General features: G+C 47.0%; 1 protein-coding gene across 5 annotated transcripts; it reads left to right on the top strand.

Moving 5' to 3' along the window:
- Positions 1-10446: 10446 nt before the first annotated feature.
- Peli3 (pellino E3 ubiquitin protein ligase family member 3) lies at positions 10447-21280 on the top strand. Of its 5 annotated transcripts, none has more exons than XM_076915388.1 (7): positions 10447-10563; positions 11704-11856; positions 14806-14935; positions 16630-16731; positions 18133-18327; positions 18648-18836; positions 20350-21280. In XM_076915388.1, the coding sequence occupies exons 2-7, from the start codon at positions 11705-11707 to the stop codon at positions 20917-20919; spliced, it is 1338 nt and encodes a 445-aa protein (XP_076771503.1). In that variant the 5' UTR covers positions 10447-10563; position 11704; the 3' UTR covers positions 20920-21280. The 5 variants fall into 5 exon arrangements, with proteins under 5 accessions (XP_076771503.1, XP_076771515.1, XP_076771495.1 ...); XM_076915380.1 differs by having other exon boundaries at positions 10458-10614; XM_034494188.2 differs by lacking the exon at positions 10447-10563 and adding an exon at positions 10714-10776.
- The last annotated feature ends 495 nt before the right edge of the window (positions 21281-21775 follow it).

The following is a 21775-nucleotide window of genomic DNA, read 5'->3' as shown; positions in this document are numbered from 1 at the left end:
AGCTTTTAAGGGTGAATCTACAAACCAGGTGGGGGTGGAGTTAGGGAAGGGGGAAGGCTGAGAGTGGAGTTAGGGAAGGGGGAAGGAGGGGGAACAGGTCACTAGGTCATAGATACATTTGATCTCAAATTCCTAAGATGCATGGTGTGTCACTTTATAATTGGCTATTTCGAAGTAGTTTCACACTATATATCATGAGCTCCAGTTCAAGGGGGTCAGGCTTATCTCAAACTTTTAGCATCCTGGCACCAACTGTCTCAGGGCTGTTAGTTCAAAGCCCGGCCAAGCTAATCTCGGGCCCATAGCATCCTGACACCATGAATCTTAAGATTTGTTTAGTTAGGGCCATCTGTTCAAATGGTCAGCTAATTTCCTGGGACTGAGGCAACACAGTGTTTGACTTACAGGTTTTTATGTCTTTGCTTTTAAGAGTAGGGTTCAGGGGATCAACTTATGATTTTTCTATCTTTCATTCCCCAATTTTTTTTCTTTTATGTAAGTTTCTAATCTTAGAATCTTAATTCGTAGTATCACTAGATTCATCTGCAAGCCCCGGTGACGTATAGACTGATATTGTTGTCTGAGTATCAATATTTGTACTGTGTTCACCCTTTCTCTGACAAAAGCTACAGATTGATCTAGGAAGCAGGGTCCTAGAGGGAGTAATAGGAGGAGAACAAGGAGGGGCCCCATCTGGGAGGATACCAGTGGGGATTGGCAATGTCAGCTTTTAAATCCTTAGCAATCATCATTTTCTTAGCCCAAACCACTTTCTGGAGCAAGAGGGCAATAAAACATTTGTTAGGCTCAAGTTGCTAATTTTTTCTCAGGCAGGGTAGCTGATAAGGTCCTTTTAACTCAGGCTGACATTAGTTCTCAGGAAGAAGGAAGTCTTGGCTCCCAGCATCTCTTTTTTAAACAATTTTAAGGAGACTGGTCTGAGAAAGCAGACATTTGTAAATCTCATTGATACATGAGCGGGCATTAACCAGAGGGGGGAAGATTGACCTGATCCTCCCATTATCATTAGAAATAGTGTCTTTTGGGGGAGGAGAGGGTTAAATGTCTCATGGGCTTCATAGGATATTGAGGGTCCTAGTCAGCAGCTTTGAGACACAAGAAATTAACACCAACCTCTATGCAATCAGGTTTGCTTCACGGGGGACTCAGATGTGGACAATTTGGGTCCTCCCCCTGCAGTACTTCGTCACACACCCCTTGCAGGTACCCACGCTGTGTTCATGTCATGTGAACCAGCGTGCATAGATCTGAGTTCTATGCAGTTTTTAAAGGAGATAGGTCAATGCAAGTCTCAGCCAAGTCTCTATCAGCCAGATCAAGTCTATAATAATATACTTGTAGAGGTTTAGATGCCAAGGAGTCAATTTGTTGTTTTACAAAGCCAGTGAGTCTGTTACAGGCCCAAGGGCTGAAAGTCAAAAGGAGAAGGAGACGACTACAGAGCCCAGGATGGAAGGGAGAAGGTTGGTAAGCCAAGGAGAGGCGGAGAACCAGTTTTTTAAGCCACCCTCCCACTCATTCTCACTATTTCTTTTGTCATTTTGATCTCTCTCTGATCTTAGCTATATTATCTCTAACTACCCCAGTATGGTCAGTATAAAAACAGCAATCCTCCTTGAGGACAGAACATAGTCCCTTGCTGAAGGGAGGCCAGATCCAGCCCTCTGTGTGTGGGGGTGGGGTGGGGTGGGGGGACCACTTCAGACAGCAAAACAAGGCATTTTTTCAGATTAGTGATGTCAATCTCTAGCTGCTCGATGTCCTTGTCAATGGCCCCTTGAAGTTCTGAGTGGTAGAAGTCCTGAAGCTGGCATCAGAATTAGAACTTCCAACAGCAGACATCACGGGTGGCCTTTTTTATCTGGAAAGGAAAAAGAAGGGAATTCTCAGGGAGATCTCTCTTCCCTGGATGTCAATTGTTATTTATCTTATCTATAGTTAGGTCTGGCTTTGTGGAAGTATCTATTTGTTTCACCAATTTTTCTGGCAGCCATCTATAGTTGTGCTTCTTTGGTGTCAAACAGACATATCAATCCTCAGTCCCATATGAGAACTGGGTCTGAGTCATTCCATTTAAAGGTAAGAAGGTCCTTCCACATAACTGTTGCATAGTTTTTATTGGTCTCGGGGTGCCAAAGGCATTCAGCAGCAGATTTGCCATGTGCAACCAGATTTGGAAAATTGAGAACACACAAGGCATGATAAAGAATATCCCTAGGGAACCCCTTCTGGGTGTATAACTACTCCTCTTTTGGTTTTTCAAAAGTTGATGTTTCAGTGTTCCTTGTAAGAACCAGGGCAAAAGCACTAGTAGCCGCTCCTCCCACTCTCAGATAGTTATGAAGGTATTATTTTAAAGTTCCATAGTATCTGTTTCACAATACCTTGTATTTGAGGATTATAAGGAATTCCAGTAATATGGGTAATATTAGATTGTCAACAAAACATCTCAAATGTCTGACTATAATAGCCAGTTTCCATCTATCTTAATCTGATATGGAACACCAAGCATAGAAAGATAATGTAGGCAATAACTAATTACATTTTTAGTTGTTTTTCCTGTTAAAGCAGTTGTAACTAGAAAGCCTGAAAAGGTGTCAAGTCACATGTACATGTTAATTTTCTAAAATCAGAAATGAGTAACATCCACTTGTCATAATTGATTAGGCATAGGTTCTCAAGTATTAACACCATTATGAAAAAAAAATTGAGGTCACTGAGAACAAGTTTTTGTAATTTGACTTATATACTCTCTAGAAATATCAAGTTACTGTCTCAAGCCATTATAATTAAACATGTGTAACAATAACCAAGCAACAGCACCTTTGGAGCAGATCTCTGCAGATCCATGAAGATATAATATCTTGTGGTGATGCTGTATAGACAAATAGATGGCTTCTTAGTTCTAATGATGATCCTACAAGAATTTCTAAAATTATATCAATGATGATTAAGCTCTTCTGTAACTGGACTGTTATTAGGCAATGGATGTCCAGCCAGACAATCACTCCCAATGGACGTGCATGTAAACATTCTCTGTTGCAAACTTCCACCTCATCCCATGATTTGACCCAAGGTGTGAGCCTGTGATGAACCCTGTCACGTGTGATTATGTATTCTGAAAGATATACAAGCACTGAGGACAAAGAGATGACAGGCAGATACAATGGAGAGATAGGATAGAATCTTTCACCTATCTCCACTTACGGTATATGTTTTCCTTTTCTCCACTTAGGATCTTTCCACTTCTCTCCCTAAACAGCTTTCCTAGGAAACTTTTCACACTTAGTAATAAACTCTACAACAACTTCTTCTAAATGTCTTTTCTTTCTGCAACCTGAGACTAGCAGGCACAGTTAGAACCCAGCAGTTCCTGATGAGATAGAACAAAGGCTGTTTATTTAATCCTTGGCTGTTTTCAGGATGTGTTAAATTGAAGAAACTGCACTTTCTGGCTTCAGAGGATCAGAGAAAGCAGGCCAGCCACAGTGGTATAGTAACTTAGACAAGTAAACTTTTTTATTTAGCAACTTTAAATATCTCCTAAAACAAGGTCCTAACCCCTGCCAAGGCTCTTCCCCCTCCACTGTCTCAAGAAGAGCTAACATGAAGAAGAAGGAAGAATGTCTATAATCTGCCTAGTATATAAATCTGTTGTGACATTTTCCTGGGATCCAGGCAATCCAGCATGAGCTTTTAAATGTCTTATAAAATTAAGGAAAAGTACATGTTTCTTAAATTAAACTGTATTTGTAAAATTTGAGAATTAGCAATATCTAAATAAGGAACAATTTCAAGCAATGATAAACCATGAGCTATATTACTGGCTACGAGTATAGGAATTGAAAGCTTCATTCCTCAGCATTTCAAACAGTGGCTACAGCACGTAACTTAATTATTTGTGCTGAAGCAGGGGGAAACTGAGGAGGATCCAATTACATATACTGTCTTCCCATTAGATGAGCCGTTTGTAAATAGAGTATATACACTATAGGCTGCATGTGTAAATTTATAAGAAATATAAAAGCATGTATAGAAAAATTGTAACAACTTGTCTTTTGGATAATGATTACAAAATTTGTCTAGAAAGTTGGTCATATGATAGGCCAAATATCAGTATTCTTTAATAACCAATTTAATTGCTCTTTGGAATAAGGAACAGTTCATTAAGTTCTTCTCAAAATACTTTTGTAACCCTGACCTACAAGTCTGTATTAACACAGCAACAGCTTTAAAACAGGGTGTTACAACTTTCTTTGGAGATAAAGAAATATGAATCTATATTAATGGTCCCTTTTCCCAAAGAACTGTTGTGAAACAGCCAACAATTGACCAGTCTGTATAATGTATCTATTGATAACTAACAGCTTCCTCTACTTTCTGCAAAGCTATTTCTCCTTCATCAGTTAATTGTCAAGGGGAATTAAGATTTGCATCTCCCTTGAGAACATCAAACAGAGGCTTAAGTCCTCCTCTGGTGAGCTTAAGGTGAGCTGTTATCTAATTAGCATCTCCTAGAAGCTTCTGAAATCATTTAAAGTAAGTAAACTATCTTGGTGTCCCAAATATTGAAAAGATATTGTCTTTGAATGTTTTCTGGAGCAACAAGCACTCCCCAAAATTTTAAAGCTCGTTTTATGAGAACAAAGGCTTGCATTGAAACTCCTTTCAGAGGGCTATTAACCATTTCTTGAGGCAAAACTTTCTAATAATATCTCTTTTTCAATCTTGGTGAGGCTAAATTTGCCTCTGTCACTGTATCAAATAAAGTTGGCAGCAGGCCTGTACTGTGCCACAGCTGTTTTTATTTCTTATTACTTTTGCAATCATCTCCACCTGTTCGATCCTCTTCTCAACCATAAACATGGGTGAGTCAAAAATTCAATGGAATACTGGCAGTTTATATTTTTAAGTTTCTTTTGCAATATTAGAGTATAACCATAACTTTGGGAAACAAAACCAATTTTTAACAATGTAAACAATCTATTTTTTTTTTTTTAATTAACAGCAAGTACATTACTTTTATCTTACATAGTTCGGCTGCCAGTTTTTATATCTGAATGTATGATAGTGCAGCTTTTAATATCTCACTAAAGAGACATTGTTTTTAAATCTTATCTTTATATATCTGATCTCTGAATGACTCTAACCCTGAGTTACCAATTTTAATCTAGCTTTTTGTTACCAAAAGTTGTAATTTTTAATCATATCTAATAACTAACTTATAGGTTAATAACATATAACCGAGATACATAGAACATTTAGTACTTTAAAACCAGTCAGAAACAAAAGTGAAGTAGATGTACATTTTATATATTTCATCCAAACAAATCTTTCTTACTTTTTCTAGCTGTAATTTCAAAAGAAAGCACCTTGTCATTTGTTGAGCCTAATAAGCTAATAAACACGGTCACAAAAAAATTTTCCTAGGAAAACAGCCATCAATTTTTTTACCATAGAAGTAAAAAACTTGTTGGCCCCCTCCAAGAGCAGCTTATGCAAATAATCATACCTGCCAGGGTTCTTTCTGGTGTGCCTTATTTCCAGCCCCAGAGCAAGGTAATTTATTTATCAGCTTCTATTGTGTAAATTAAGATTATCCTTTAAGAGAGTTTTAAGTTAAATCAAGCCAGAAGTTTTAACCTTTTTGTTTTAAAACATGAAACATAGAACATTTATTCATTCCGACGAAACAAAGACAGACACGTGGACAAATTTGGCGCGCCAAGGACACACAGTAGATAGAGAAAGCATAACTAAGAATTCTCTTCAGTAGGAGCCAGAGAGAAACCTCCTAATTTGCTCCTGCTCCCAGAAGGGCTCTGAAATAGCCTTTTCTTTTGTTAACACGCCTGAGAGCACACTGTTTTAGCTCTCTCTCTCTCTCTCTCTCTCTCTCTCTCTCTCTCTCACTCACTTTCTGTTCCTTTCACCAAATATTGCAGAGTAAAGCCCTGCAGCCCCTCAAGTCTCTCTAACTTTTTCCAGCAGTCAAGAGTCTCCTCATCACGTGCCGGACAAAACACAAAAACAGCAAGCAGAAACCAAACAACCTGAAACACACTGGCTACACCTAGTACTCCCCAACCACACAACCGACTCAGATGGAAGGGGGTTGCGAGGCTCCCCTCTCAGAAGGAGACCGCAATCCTCTTTCCTCAGATAGGAGGCTTTCACCAGACACCTCTGGCCCTCCTTAACCCCCCCGGACGTCTCCAGGGTTGGCAGCTTGTAGCCATCCAAGCACGTCTGCCGACTACAGCTTCCCAGTCATTACGACCAGTGAAGCAGCTGCAAAACCAAAAAGCGCTTTCCCGAATACAGAATACAGGTACAGATACAGAATCAGACCCGACAACTGACTTGCCGGTGCTTTACAGAATACTCCAAACCGAGTTCAGATTATTTCGGACCGAATACAGATTATTTTAAACACACCTCAAACAGACAATGGACTCGCCGGCCGGCTCATGCACTCACTCACTCACACTGGGGATCCCCTTACCTCCAAGGTTGTTTCTGGGAGTGTGGGGGTGGCTGCTGTTTCCCGGTCAGGGAACCAAAATGTAAAACCCAAATGAAAAGGACCTCACCGATCCGTGGAGAACTGCAGACGCACCCCAAATCACTCACCAGAAACACAACTTGATGCAAATCGCAAGAGGTTTACTGGCTAGCCAGGGCTGTCTTTCCTTCAAGCCCGCAGGGGCAGCGGAATTCAGCAAAAGAACAAAAGAAGTTTACAGCTTTTAAGGGTGAATCTACAAACCAGGTGGGGGTGGAGTTAGGGAAGGGGAAGGCTGAGTGTGGAGTTAGGGAAGGGGGAAGGAGGGGGAACAGGTCACTAGGTCATAGATACATTTGATCTCAAATTCCTAAGATGCATGGTGTGTCACTTTATAATTGGCTATTTCGAAGTAGTTTCACACTATATATCATGAGCTCCAGTTCAAGGGGGTCAGGCTTATCTCAAACTTTTAGCATCCTGGCACCAACTGTCTCAGGGCTGTTAGTTCAAAGCCCGGCCAAGCTAATCTCGGGCCCATAGCATCCTGACACCATGAATCTTAAGATTTGTTTAGTTAGGGCCATCTGTTCAAATGGTCAGCTAATTTCCTGGGACTGAGGCAACACAGTGTTTGACTTACAGGTTTTTATGTCTTTGCTTTTAAGAGTAGGGTTCAGGGGATCAACTTATGATTTTTCTATCTTTCAACACAATATGTACACATCATTATATAATAATACACATCATTATATCAATAATAAAAATATTTAAAATTATTATCTACAAAAGCAGGTAGTAAGCTGGACTTGCTTTGTGTGCTGTAGTTTCTCAAGCCTGTTCTGCAGTGAACCACCTTCTTTTCATCCCTTTGACACCTCTTTGGGGGCAGCTTAGCTCAGTACATTTTGGTTTTCCCAGTCATTTCAGATTTCTTTTTTTGTTTGTTTGTTTGTTTGTTTGCTTGTTTGTTTGTTTTTCAAGACAGGGTTTCTCTGTGTAGTCCTGGCTGTCCTGGAACTCACTCTGTAGACCATGCTGGCCTCGAACTCAGAAATCTGCCTGCCTCTGCCTCCCAAGTGCTGGGATTAAAGGCATGCGCCACTACTGCCCGGCGTCATTTCAGATTTCAACTGGGTCTTGTTTTTATTTTTTGTTGGATTAATCCACCCCAACACATATTGTGTCAACTGGCTATGAAGGTGTGTTCCTGTATTCCCAATTGTTAATGTCTCTTCAGTAGCCAATGAATCTTTTTGGCTACTTGGTCCTTGTGACTTATAGTTACATGCTATCCTATCATCTGGCATGATGGGGACTTATAAGCCCTTATTACAGTTTGGTTATACAGTCCAAACTGACTTATAAAATTGACAGATGCCGCAGAGGCAGGCGGATTTCTGAATTCAAGGTCAGCCTGGTCTACAAAGTGAGTTCCAGGACAGCCAGGACTACACAGAGAAACCCTGTCTCGAAAAAACAAACAAACAAAAAAAATTGACAGATGCCTTTCACCTGCTCAGGCATAGAGCAGACAATCAATATTAAGTGATTTGTGCACAGCACACATTTCATACAAGTGTTAATACATATTAACAGTATTAGTATTAAAAGTTTGTGTGCTTTCAGAACAAAATGACCAGACATCAGTGAAGGTAAAATAGCCTGGACAAGATTCATCCTTGAGGATGCTGAGATGTATATCTGTTCCAGCATCCTGACAGGTACAGATGTTTTCTCAAAAATCTGCATCCAGGACAGCTTCAAAGTAGCTAGCCCCAGGTGGTCCAGCCTCACAGACTGCCTCAGCAAGGCCTGCACTTTTCTAGCCCCATATGATCCCACAAAGCCTGGACAGTTAATGAAACAGCCAGTGCTCCCAGGACTGGGCCAGCACCCCGATTTTCTTGGGGTCCCCAAAGATGTCGTTACCCTCAGCAGCAAGAACACAGTCTAAGGAACACAAAGTCCTCATTCCTGTGAGGGATCTGGGTGGCCTTCTGGGTGGCGCCTAGGAGGTTCCTGTATGACCAATGAGTTTCTTTGACTACTGGGCCTCAAAACAGTTGGCAAAGCAGTTGGTGTTTTTACCTGTTCTTAGGCAGGGCGTTAGTAGAGGGGACATGGGGCTTAGAGAGTCTAGGAATTTGGAAGTGAGACTGCATTTGCTCCCTTTTAGGAATGAGTGAGCCAACTTCCACTCACCCTCTGCAGCAGAGGTCACAGGCCACGTCCTCTGTGCACACAAACTGAGGGGTTAGGGCAGAGGGGTAGCTCGGATGGTAGAGTGCTAGCCTAGTGCCTATGAATCACTGTGTTTGATCCCAGGCACAGAATAAACTAGGTGTGGTGGCTCACACCTGTAATCCCGGCACTTGGAAAGTGGAGGTAGAGGACTCAGAAGGTTGTCCTCTGAGTTTGAGATCAAGGGTAGCCTGAACTTCATAGAACCTTGCCTCAAAACAAATGAACAAATTCATTGGGATATTGTTCTGGACCAGGAGATGCTAAGCAGGAGAGACCACATCTGAGCCATTATCCTTCCATCTCTAGTTTATGGCAGCTTTCAAAGTCAGGAGTTCATCAGGCTTGGCGGCCCTTGCTTTTAATTCCAGCTTTTGGGAGGCAGAGGAAAGCAGGTCTCTGCGAGCTGCTCAGGAGACTAGTCTGATGATGTACATGGTGAGCTCCCGGCCATTCAGGGCTACAAGGTGAGACCCCCGTCTGTAAACAAACAAACAGCAAACAAACAAAGTAAGGGGGCTAGAGAGATGGCTCGGTGGTTAAGTGCAATGGCTGCTCTTTCAGGGGGCCTGGGTTTGATTCTTAGCACTAACATGGTGGCTCATAACGATTTGTAACTCCAGTCCCAGGGAATCCGAGTTTCTGGCTTCTGTTGGCACCAGGCAGGCATACAAGTAGTGCACAGACATACACGGAAGCAAAATACCCATATACATAAACATAAAATAGATTTAAAAATTTAAAACAAAACTGACAACAACAAAAATAAAGTGACAAGTTCAAGGGCTGGAGCTGTTGGTCAGTGGTAAAGTGCTTGCCGAGCTGAAGCCATGAACCAGATCCTTTCTTGGTTCCTCTTTAGCAAGCCATTTCTGTAAATCTGGTGTGTGGTGTCGGGGTTGTCGAGACACAATTATTGTACACGCCTCCCATGGATTACAGGACTTAATTTGCTCAAATTCAACCCAGAGAGCCTGGTACAGACAAAAGAAAGCCTGTGGCCCTGAGGGACCAAGCACCAAAAAGTCGGCTTTCCTTTGAGGCTTTGCAAAGTAAGAGCGTGCTGTTGGGAGGGGAGGGCAGCGGTGCGTATCTCTGGACACCAAGGAGGCCAGAGCTCACTGATTGTTGCACAGAGAGAAAGTGGTCGAGTTGAATTGGAAGACAGATCTGCACTCAAGACAACCGCAGTGGCTTTCCTCAGCCTCCGCGAGTGACGCACCTTCCTCCGCATCTTCTAGTAGTTTCCTTCCCTCTGTTTGCTCTGGGCTTCTTTGTAATTCCGAAGTTTCCCCATATGGGAGGCGGGGTCTTAGAGCAGGAGGAGTCGCCAGTTTTAGGTTAAGAAAAGGAGCCTCTAGATTACTGTATGAAAGCAGGCTCCGGTTTCGGGAGAATCCAGGAGACCCTGGAACGAGGGTGAGGTGTCCGAAGCCTGGAATAAAAGATGGGTCTTGTAGACCAAGGGGAGTCCCTCAACCAGTCAAGAGAGGGTAGGGACTCCCTCAGTGGGAATGGCAAGCCGAACTTCTTAGGTTCCAGGGGCGGGACTCAGAAACCTCTTCAGCTCCACAGACAACAACTAGGCAAAGCCGCAGGAGGCGGAGCCTAGGGGTAAGGCGGGGCCATATAGGGGCGGAGCCGGGGCGTGGCGTGAGAGCACGGGGTGGAGCGTGGAGGTTTGTGTGCACATCCCTCCCTCCTCAGGGCCCCGGGTGTCCCCGTGACAAGGCTGCACCGAGCAGCCGCGGGCCCGGCCCATCCCGCTGCAGCAGTCCCGGGGCACAGTAGAGGTGAGGCGGGTGGGGTCCAGCAGCGCACAGAGAGCCCCATAACGCCGCCAGGTGAGGCCGGCGAGGTGGGAGGCGGGGGGAGGGGGGCTGTGCTGGGCGTGCGCCGGGGGCGTGTTTGAGTATCTGGGGGTGGCCGGGTTAAGGGAACAGATCCGAAGGCTGGCGCCTGTAGCTGTTGGCGCGTAGGAGCGTCCCTGCTGTAGCAGGTCTTGGGTATGCTGCGCCCGTCTGGGCACTGCCGGCGGTGCTAGGGGTGTGCGGGACTGACTGCGTGCGCGCGCGTATTTGTGAGGGGCCGCCTGGTGTGTATCTGCGTATGCGCTGGGCTGTCATTGTGCCCTTCCCGAGCACGGGGTGCGGGCCTGCCTCTGCGCAGACCCTCCAACGTTGGGGTGGTTAAGTAGGCAGCCTGCGGGCGACCGGCTCTGCTGCAGGGGGTGCCCGACTGGGAAGCACCGCCCCCACAGGCCTCCCGAGACCTAAGCGGCCTGAGGACCACAGACAGACACCTGAGGGAGGGAGGGATCTGAAGGCCTGCCTGCCTGCCTGCAGTGCCAGACCAAGATGGGGAGACTGAGTCAGGTGGGTGGTAAGAGAAAGGTAGCCGGATAGAGGAAGGCAGGTGGATAGAAGTAGGGAGCAGACTAGGGAGAGAAAAGGCAGAAAAGGACATGTCGGGAGGACAGAGAGTCATTGAGAACAGACAGACTGACAGAGGCCTAGACCTGCAAAAGGACAATAAGATTAAAGTGAACACAGATCCAAGAACCTGACAGAGGAGGTTAACTGAGAGGTCTTGGGGTTAAGAGCTCTAGCCAGGAATTAAGTCTGAGTCTAGAGGTCTCTTAAGTCCTGGCTGCCCCTCTGCCAAGCACATCCCATCCAAAGTTGGTGTGTTGCTCTAACCAACCAAATACTCTGACTCTGACTTTGCCTTTTCTTTCTTCGTCTTGTCTCACCAGTCTCCCTCCTTGGTATTTCAGCAACTTCTCCATTTAGGGGAAATGGAAGTAGTTACAATAACAAGTGTTGTCGGGCAACTCTTGCCTTGGCCCCAAGGGCCTTGCATCTAGCCAGAGCTCCGAGAGGAGGTGGGGTGGGAAGTTGCAAAGTTCTTTTCTCTTCTCCTGCTCTGCTCAGAATGGTGCTGGAAGGAAACCCTGAAGTGGGAGCCCCGCGGACCTCAGACCTCCAGCACCCGGGGAACAAGGGCTCTTGCATCCTCTCTTCTCCTAGTGAAGAAGCACTGCCAGGCGAGGAACCCATCAAGTATGGTGAACTCATCGTTCTGGGGTGAGCCTCCCTATGGGTAACCAGCCCCTCAGGTCAGCCAAGACAGCAGTGTGTACTTCCTGCTCTTCCCAGGACGCTTCACTTCTTGTCACTTTCCCATATGAAGAACAAAATTGATCAAACCCACATCTGTTGTTTCATTTTGGAAACAGGGTTTCTCTGTATAGCCTTGGCCTGGAACTCGATCAGTAGACTAGGGTAGCCTTGAATTCAGAGATCCACCTGCCTCTGCCTCCTGAGTACCGGGATTAAAGGCCTGCACCACAACCAGCAGCCCGAGACAATTCTTAAAACAGCTCACCACAGTTTGTGATCAGCCGAGAAAAAGAATAGCAGAAAAAGTCTGTAAAGCACCTACTGTGTGTAAGAGTGGGGTAAAGAATTCTGATTCTGCACAAAACTGCTTGGTTCCAATTCTACTTCAGCAAGTTGCCAAACTTTCCTGTGCCATTGTGTCCCCATTTTGAAGACAGGGTTGATACTAACCTCCCAGAGGTTATCTGAAGGAGGGAAAGGAGAAAGGGATTTTTGTGAAGCACATAGACTGATACCCAGCATGTACCAAGCATCTGGGAGGCAGGTAGTGCCAAGCCTTCCCATGGACATTATTTCATTTCAATCCTCACAAAGATGCTCTGAGGAAGGAGGTTAGGTAAATGAAACTCAGAGAGGGCAAGTGACTGGTCCAAGGGCACACAGCTAGTAAACAAGAGGACTAGGATTTGAACCCAGATCTTCCTAATTGTAGATCTAGCACACTTATCACTAAGCTGCAGCTCACCCTCATGTTACAGATGAGAAAGTAGATGTTATTAGAGAGAAATTGATGGGATTTGATAATTGGATGGGCTCTGTCTCTTTCTGGTCTTTGCCTGCCTGGATACCTGCATCTCCATGATACTCCTCCTCCAGACACAGATCCATCTCCCTCCCCCATCAGCTGTGGGATCACGATGGAGATTAACAATACATAACAATGGCTGTCATTTGATGACTTTATGTGCCACCTTGCCTTTTTTCAAATACCCATTATAACTAACTCACATCAAGACCTTGCTTATCAAGACATGGCAAACTCTGTCAAGTGTTTTAAAGCACTTTATCTTGTTTAGTTCTCAAAATCAACATTCCAAGTAGGTCCTGACAAGTGAGTTTCATTTTATAGAAGTTGAGTGATGAGTGGAAGAGTGAATGAGTGCTGGGCTCCTGTGAGCCCTCGGCCTGCATCCTGGCCTGTCTCCCTCTGGGGTTGCCGCCGCTGGTACGTGGGAAGTGCTCAGAAAGGTAAAAGAGTTGTTCCTCACAGAGGGGCTTATGACTGAAAAGCAGCTGCCTTACATTTTGACAGAGGGGAGGTTTGTGTGTCCATCTGGATGAAGGCAGCTCTCTGTCCTCAGAAGAGCAGAGAAGCCTCACTGTGTGAGGTACTGGGGAACACATGGAAATCACACATAGTCCGGTGTAGTGCACACACCTGTAATCCCAGCACGCAGGAGGTAGCAACCTGGGTTGCCTGAGTCCTTGTCCCCAAAATCAACAAAAAGAAGAGAGAGGGCATGAGGGAGAGAGAAGAAAGAGAAGACAATAGGAGATATAGAGAGGAATCCCACACCTTGAGAGGCAGACTCTCTGGATGGGTCCATAAAGAATATGGACTCTAACAAACTCACCAGAAAATTCTTATTGGTCTTACATTTGGCATCTTACTTTCTCCCTTTATGAGACAGGGTCTCACATGGCTCAGGCTAGCTTCTATCACTCTCCCTGTGTAGCCGAGGATGACCCTGAGCTCCTCGTCTTCATTCCTCCCAAGTGCTGGGATTACAGGCTTGTGCCACCAGACTGCACATATGTGGTGCTGGGAATTGAACCCAGGGCATTGTTCATGCTAGGCAAGTACTCTACCCATTGAGCTATATTCCCAGCCCTGTACTTGGCAACTGCCTATGTCCTTCTCCAAAGCTTTCTATGACTCTCCACTACTTAGAGAAAAGCATTCTTAGCTTGTTATTCATATCATATACGACCCAAGTCACTACATCCTAGTCTCACTGATCTCTGCCAGTCTCAGGGCCTCGGCTCAGAACCTGATCACTTGCGGGACTTTGACAAATCTAGCGAGTGTAACTACAATCCAGTGACCACAATCCAGCCTTTTTGTTGTTGTTGTTGTTATTGTGTTTGCTTCTTAGCTCGAGACAACTCATTTTCCCTCCCTGGGCCTTGACTTGTCTAGTTTATAAAATAGGAAGAAAGACACTTGCCTGGCAGGACATTTTGCAGATTCCATTAGGTAATTAAAAACACGAAGGGCCAGGAACAGAGGCAGCCATCCATGGCAGCAGTCAAGGCAGTGGCTCACCTCATCCTTGCTTCTCACAGTCATTCCCCTGAATAAAAGCTGGAAGGGAAGGTGGAAATTAGACACTATGGAGATAATGGAGGTGTGGACTTAGAAGCTGTTTTCTTCTTCTTGGTCACTTATAGACGTCGTGTGATCAAAGATCCTTGGCTGCAGATGAAGTCTTTACAGTTCTTCTTCAAGGCCCGATATGGGTGTTTTCTCTCCCAGAATCCTGATCCTGAGATCATTCCACCTCCTCCCACTGGGCCTTGGATCATGGCAGGTGCCTGGGTTCCTTGAGAAGCTGAGTCCTTTCCTCCAGCGAGCATAGCCGTGGTGTATCAGCTCTACCACCCTAGCACTTGCTGTTACAGCTGAGGCATGCAGGGAACACTTGGCTTGTAGAAGGAGGGGTCCTCACCTCCTACCCCTCAATTCAGCCATATGCTATTCCGGGCTTTTCTAGCTTCAGATGGTTCTAGCCCTTGTTCATCAAGGTAGGGTCTGTCCCAAGTTGGCCATTTCCTTCAGTTCTCCTAAAGGCTCACGCTCTCCTCCTTTCTCTCCTCCCACTATCTCCCCCCCCACCCCCATCACATTCACAGTTACAATGGGTGTCTGGCAAGTGGGGACAAGGGCCGCCGCCGAAGCCGCCTGGCACTGAGCCGCCGGCCACATGCCAACGGAGTGAAGCCAGATGTCATGCACCACATCTCCACGCCACTCGTCTCCAAGGCAAGCCGCTCATCCCGGGGGAATGAGTCCCATCCTGTCCTTTGTGCCCAGACCTAGGTCTTCCTTCAGTCTTCCTGGACCCTCCATCCATGGCCTTTGTGGAGCAGGGGAACCACTGTGTCATTACTCACTCCCTGCCTGTCGGCTCAGCAAGGGAATGGTGGTGGTGGGTCTGGAGAGATGATGGCTTAGTAGGGTAAGAGGGCTTGCCATGCAAGCATGAGGATTTGAGTCTGGATCCCCAGCACTCGTAAATTAAAAGCACACATGCCTATAACCTCAGGACTGCTGAGGGCAAAGACAGGAGGGTAGCTGGGGTTTGCCGACCCTCATCCTAACCCAAACCCACAAGCTCCGGGATCAGCAAGAAACAAATCAAAATGACAGTGGACACCCAATGGCCTTTGTGGGCACAGCCATGCACACGCATGCACATATACCACAGAACAGATACACCCCCAAATGGTGCTAATAGACACCCTCTGAAGTGTGCCCAACCCTTTCAGATGTTTCCTTGGCTGCTATACCCCATTCATTGGTTAGAAGTTTTACTTATTTAAAAATTTTAAAATTTATTTGTATATGCATATATATCTTGCCTGCATGAATGTCTATGCTGTAAGCGTACAGTTCCTGCGAAGGCCAGAAGAAGGTATGGACCTGGAGATCCAAACCCTTGTGAGCTGCCATATGTGGGTTAGGAATCAAGCCAAGGTCCACTGCAAGAGCAGCCAGTGATCCTAATCACTGAGTCAGCTCTCCAGCGCCTACCAGCATTGCTTCAGAGGTAGCCACGGTGCCCAGAGTGGGATGTGGTGTTCACACAATGTCTCAGTCAACGTTCTCTAGAGAAATAGAACACACAGAATGAATCTCTCTCTGTCTGTCTTTCTCTGCTTATGTCTATCTATGGGGAATTTATTAGAATAGCTTACAGGCAGTGGTCTAGCTAACCCAACAATGGCTGGCTGCCAGTGGAAGATCCAAGAATCCGGTAGTTGTTCGGTGTATAAGAATGGATGTCTAAGCTGATCTTCACCTAAATCCCCCAAAAATGGCCTCTAATGCCAGTGAAGGAATGGACTTGCTAGGGAGAGGGAGAACAAGCAGGCAAAAAGAGAACTTCCTTCCTCTGTGTCCTTTATGTATAGGCAGCCAGCTGGTGTAGTCCAGATTAAAGGTGGATCTTCCCTCTTGATAAGATCTTGATTAAAGGTTTGTTCTTCCCACCTCAAATATTCAGATTAGAAGTAAGTCTAACCACTTCCAATGATTTAATTAAGCAGAAATCCCTCACAGGTGTGCCCAGTCATTGGGTTTTAGTTCATTCCAGATACAGTCAAGTTGACAACTAAGAACAGCCACTACACACAATACCACAGAAACCTTGGGCTTCAGAGAGTTGGTGTGGAAGTTAAGTCTCTGCTGTTTGCAGCCGTGTGACTGAGGGCCAGTTCTCCCCTCTGACTTGTAATTTCCAATTGTAAAAGTGGAACAGTAAGCACATTTTTTTTCCTGAGGTAACTGAAGGATTAAACAAGAGAACCAGCTAAGAGCTCTTTCCAGACAAGTCTCCTCTGTACAGGATGGAGCCGCCCCTTCCTGGGAGTGGTTATTGGGCCTGGAGCTGGCCTCTGGCTCAGAAGTTCACAACTCTCCTGTACCCTGGGAAGTGACTGCCTTCTCTCCACCAGGCCCTGAGTAACCGAGGCCAGCACAGTATCTCATACACACTGTCCCGGAGCCACTCAGTCATAGTGGAGTACACACATGACAGCGACAAAGACATGTTCCAGGTATGTCCAGCTTCCCAGCCTCTGATGTGCAGGTGTTCAGGATCAGGCCACGGGCACAGGGCCTGGGAATGGTGTTTCTGAGCACTCATTGTAGTGGGTTGCCCTTTAGATGGAAAAGTAGGATGTCTTAGACTGGGTTGCTGACTTTGCGGTCAATAGCAAGTCAGCAGCCCTCAGAGTCAAGACTCCTAGAGGGTAGGTGGTTATACGGCTTTGAAGTCCAGAGCATAGGGTGACACCTCATCATGCCTAGGTTTAGGTGCTAGCTCTGTGCACTTACCATTGGGTGACTTTGGGCAAGAGTCATTTAAAATCTAGTCTTGTTTTGCTCATCTGTAAAATGAGGCCCATAGTAGCCTCCCCCCAAGAGAAGAGTGACTGAAATCTTTTTTTTTTTTTTTTTTTTTGGTTTTTCGAGACAGGGTTTCTCTGTGTAGCCCTGGCTGTCCTGGAACTCACTCTGTAGACCAGGCTGGCCTCGAACTCAGAAATCTGCCTGCCTCTGCCTCCCAAGTGCTGGGCCGTGACTGAAATCTTGTACACAAAATGCTTAGCTTAGTCCTAGAGAGCTGGGTTAGAGGTTAAGAACACTTCTTGCTCTAGCAAAGGACTCAAGTTCAGTTCTCAGCACCCATATCTGCTGGCTTCCAGCTGCTTGTTACTCAGTTCCAGGGAAGCCCATGCCCTCTGGCCTACATAGGTGCTTGCACACATGTGGTGCAATAAAGTAACTCAGAAACACATAGATACAAACATAATGAGCAGAGTGAGAGTGTGGTAGCTTACACCTTTAATACTAGCACTTGGGAGGTAGAGATAAGTGAATTTGAGGCTAGCCTGCTCTACAGAGCAAGATCAAAGCCAGTGCAGGCTACACAATGAGGCCCCGATCAATAAAAGCAACAGCAACAAGAGCTGGGTGGTGGCGCACAACTTTAGTCCCAGGACATGGGAGGCAGAGGCAGGCGGATGTCTGAGTTCAAGGTCAGCCTGGTCTACAGTGAGTTCCAGGACAGCCAGGACTACACATAGGAAAAAAGAAAAAAATCTTTAAAGAAAAAGCTTATCCTATGATAGACACATTCTTACTAAAACTTAATTCACTGCTAATGTTCCAGGGCATCGCCTTTTAAATGGTCTATGAGCAGCACATGAACTAGTTTTTACTGAGTGGGGTATTTCTCAGAGCTGTGGGGCCACAGCGCAGAAGTTGGTCCATACCACAACTGACCAGATGTAAGAAACCTGCATGCAAGCCCACAGAGCCTAGACTCTAGAGAGCTGTGTGTGCGCTATTCTCTTTGGGACTAGAATCTCCCTTTTTTGGTGGCTGCTAAGACACTGGGGGAGAACACTGTGAAATTTGCCTGTGCATGTGTCCTGGCCCTCCTCTCCTTATAGATTGGCCGCTCTACTGAAAACATGATTGACTTTGTGGTAACAGACACATCTCCTGGCGGAGGGGCTACAGAGGGTCCTTCTGCCCAAAGCACCATCTCCCGCTATGCCTGCAGAGTCCTCTGTGACCGCCGGCCACCCTATACTGCCCGCCTCTATGCTGCTGGCTTTGATGCCTCTAGCAACATCTTTCTTGGAGTGAGTGATTCCCCAAGCATGGCTAGCCCTTCAACAGAGAGAGCTGAGGGGAGGGAGGCTGGGGAGACGCTGCACCTTGGAGTGATGAGCCAGTACATAGCCATCCTTTGAATCACTCTCTTGTAAGGCTTAGCAGCCCATTTCCTGAAGAAGCAAAGTGAAGAACAAAGAGGTCAGGTGGTGCCTAGGACCTGAAATCCTTTCTGGGAAAACCCCAGACCTCAAAGGTGGGGGGGTGGGGGTGGGGGGAAACACCATCTCTGGCATGCAGCCTTTTGGGAACTCTTGGAGTTGTGAGCGTATCCTTCATGTGGTCCTAGGAGCGGGCGGCCAAGTGGCGGACTCCTGATGGTCTGATGGATGGCTTGACAACCAACGGGGTTCTGGTGATGCACCCAGCAGGTGGCTTCTCTGAGGACTCTGCCCCGGGTGTCTGGAGGGAGATTTCTGTCTGCGGGAATGTGTACACACTGCGGGATAGCCGATCAGCCCAGCAGCGGGGGAAGCTGGTAGGTGGCCTCCTCCATTTCTCCCCACCCTTCCCAGGCCCCTATCATCAATTCCTTGCCTTTCCATGCTGAGAGATGATCTACAGCACTTCTCTCCAAGGGACTCCCTCTAGGTTCTGCTTGGTGAGCCCCAGGCTCAGGCAGTTCCTGACACTTGTCACTTACCCCACAGGCAGGACCAGAGCAAGGCCCCTAGGTATGCTTTTACACTTCAGGGGATTCAGCAGGCGATATGAAATAGAGTTGTGCAAATGCACTGTGTGGAACAAATGGCTCTGAGGCCGCCAGCAGCTTAGAAAATCACACCCTCTTCCAAAGATGACACTCGGTCTGTGTGTGAGCAGTTTATAGCCCAGAATGTTGGCAGCTTATAGTGTGTCTGTCACACTTGGGGAAGGTGTTATTATTTTCTCTCATCAGGAGTAAAAGGACCTTTGGCGTAGTTCTTACACTGCTGGTCTGGAAGTGCCCCTTTGGTGCTACTTGGAGCACTAATGCTGGGAGCTGGGACTAAGTTCTAGGAAAAAACAAATAGGGCCATAGAGCTATATTCATTGACTGGACCACAGAGAATTCTCCCCAGGGAGAGATTATGAGTTCTCAGCCAGCCTAGGCACATAGCAAGAACTTGTCTCAAAATCAAACCAGGCTAGAGAGATGGCTCAGTGGTAAGAACACTGACTGTTCTTCCAGAAGACCCAGGTTTAATTCCCAGCACCCACATGGCAGCTTACAGTAGTCATCCATAACTCTAGATCTAAGGGATCCAACACCCTTTTCTGGCCTCCATGAGCACCAGGCACGCATGCAATGCACAGACATACATGCAGGCAAAACACCCATAAAGTTAAAAATTAAAGAAACAAAACAGAACAAACCGTGCACATGAGTGTCACACAGACACGTGCTTGTTATGTGCCCACTGTATACCAGGCATCGGTCTATGTTTTTTTTTTTATTTTTTTAAGTTGACTTATTTAATCTTCACAAGGCCCGCTTGTGAAGGCCCAAAGTGGATATGGAATCCACTTTGAGGTCCAGGAGACCAAGATACAGAAGCTAAATTATTTTCTTGGTAACACTGAGTAAGTGAAAGGCAAGATCAGGATTCAAAACGAGGCTCTCTGGCTTAGAGCTCTTGCTGTGACCCGTGTGACCTGTGGGACACCCACTTTGGGCCCAGGATCCATATTCCCCATGGGAGGTATTTGCTTTCTTTGTCATAACCTACTTCTGCCATTTTGAGAGAGCTTTGGAAAACGTTTCAGAAAAACCTTGCATTGGGCCAGGCCTCCTGATTCCACCCGTGAAGATCCAAAGCCCGGGTCCTGCTGAGAGTAAGGGGCTGTATGTATTTGGGGGCATCTGTCTGCCTTGTCTCAGCTGGCCTGCTGGCCTAGGGTGTTCTCTTCAGGGAATGTCACTGGCCACATAGGTGGCCTATCTGGGGTGAGGCTGCCTGCTGGCAGGGCCAGTGGGCTCGTGGGCTAAGGCCTTCTGCTGCCTCCGGCAGGTGGAAAATGAATCCAACGTCCTGCAAGATGGTTCGCTCATCGACCTGTGTGGGGCCACACTGCTGTGGCGCACTCCGGCAGGGCTGCTGAGGGCACCCACACTGAAACAACTGGAGGCCCAGCGACAGGAGGCTAATGCAGCACGGCCCCAGTGTCCTGTGGGCCTCAGCACCTTGGCCTTTCCCAGTCCAGCCCGTGGCCGCACCGCACCTGACAAGCAGCAACCCTGGGTCTACGTCCGTTGTGGTCACGTCCATGGCTATCACGGCTGGGGCTGCCGGAGGGAGCGAGGCCCCCAGGAGCGCGAGTGTCCTCTCTGCCGCCTTGTGGGACCCTATGTGCCCCTGTGGCTTGGCCAGGAGGCCGGTCTCTGCCTGGACCCTGGGCCACCCAGCCACGCTTTTGCACCCTGTGGCCACGTCTGTTCTGAGAAGACTGCCCGTTATTGGGCCCAGACACCGCTGCCGCACGGCACCCATGCTTTCCATGCCGCCTGCCCCTTTTGTGGGGCTTGGCTCACCGGGGAGCTTGGCTGTGTCCGCCTAATTTTCCAGGGGCCACTGGACTAGGCTCTCCAGGGTCCTTGCTGCCATGCCCGCCTGCCCACCCAGGTCCCCCACCTCCTGCTGTTCAGAGGGAGCTCTGCATGTGGGACTCTGCCTGCTGGCAATAACCACACCAGTTGGAGGCACTGGATGGGCTGTGGCCCTTCCCTCAACTCTAGCCTCTGAGAGGGTCCCTGAGATCTCTATCCCAGTCATACTGATAGGGACTTTAGCACCAGCTCCGCCCTGGGCTGATGGAGAACACCCCACATCATGCCGCATACACTGTGCCCCTGGGGGAATGAAGGGACCATGGCCCCTGACTTCCAGCTTAGACTGGTTGTGCTCTGAATTTGCCAATCCAGTAACAGCTATTCCTCCCTCCTGCTGCTGCCGTGGGTTACTCTATAAACCTTGCTGCTCAGCTGCCCTTCAAGAGCCACCTGTCCCGAATGCATGCAATGCCTCCAGCCCCTGGTGAGTAAGTAACAAGTGGTCAGGCAGGCTGAGATCAGCATTTGCTGACTTCCAGTACAGGCAGGACAGTGACAAGTGGGGGACACAGGGACAGTCATGTTCTCTGCCTAGTGGCATTCACAACCCAGTGGAGGGTGGACAGCTTCATGTTTGTTTGGATCAGGGAATTCTAGGGCCAGAGAGCAGCCCTTGCTGGGTTTGGGAAAGTAAGAGGCTTCATGGAGGGGGTAAAACAGTTCAGTCTCTATGGTGGCTTGGAATCTTCCAGGCCCACAAGGGAAGGACTCTGTACCCTCTTGGCACAGGTTCAGGGTAAAGAAGCAGGGGCAGAGAAAAATATTAAAGGGAGCACGGGGTGTGGCTATGCCTGGTGGTGAATTCAGATCCTCATTTATGGACAGTC

The sequence above is a fragment of the Arvicanthis niloticus genome, chromosome 1 (genome assembly GCF_011762505.2).
Source record: "Arvicanthis niloticus isolate mArvNil1 chromosome 1, mArvNil1.pat.X, whole genome shotgun sequence".
Lineage (NCBI taxonomy): Eukaryota > Metazoa > Chordata > Mammalia > Rodentia > Muridae > Arvicanthis > Arvicanthis niloticus.
Note: the sequence above shows the minus strand (reverse complement) of the source record. Positions and strands in the feature narration are given on the sequence as shown.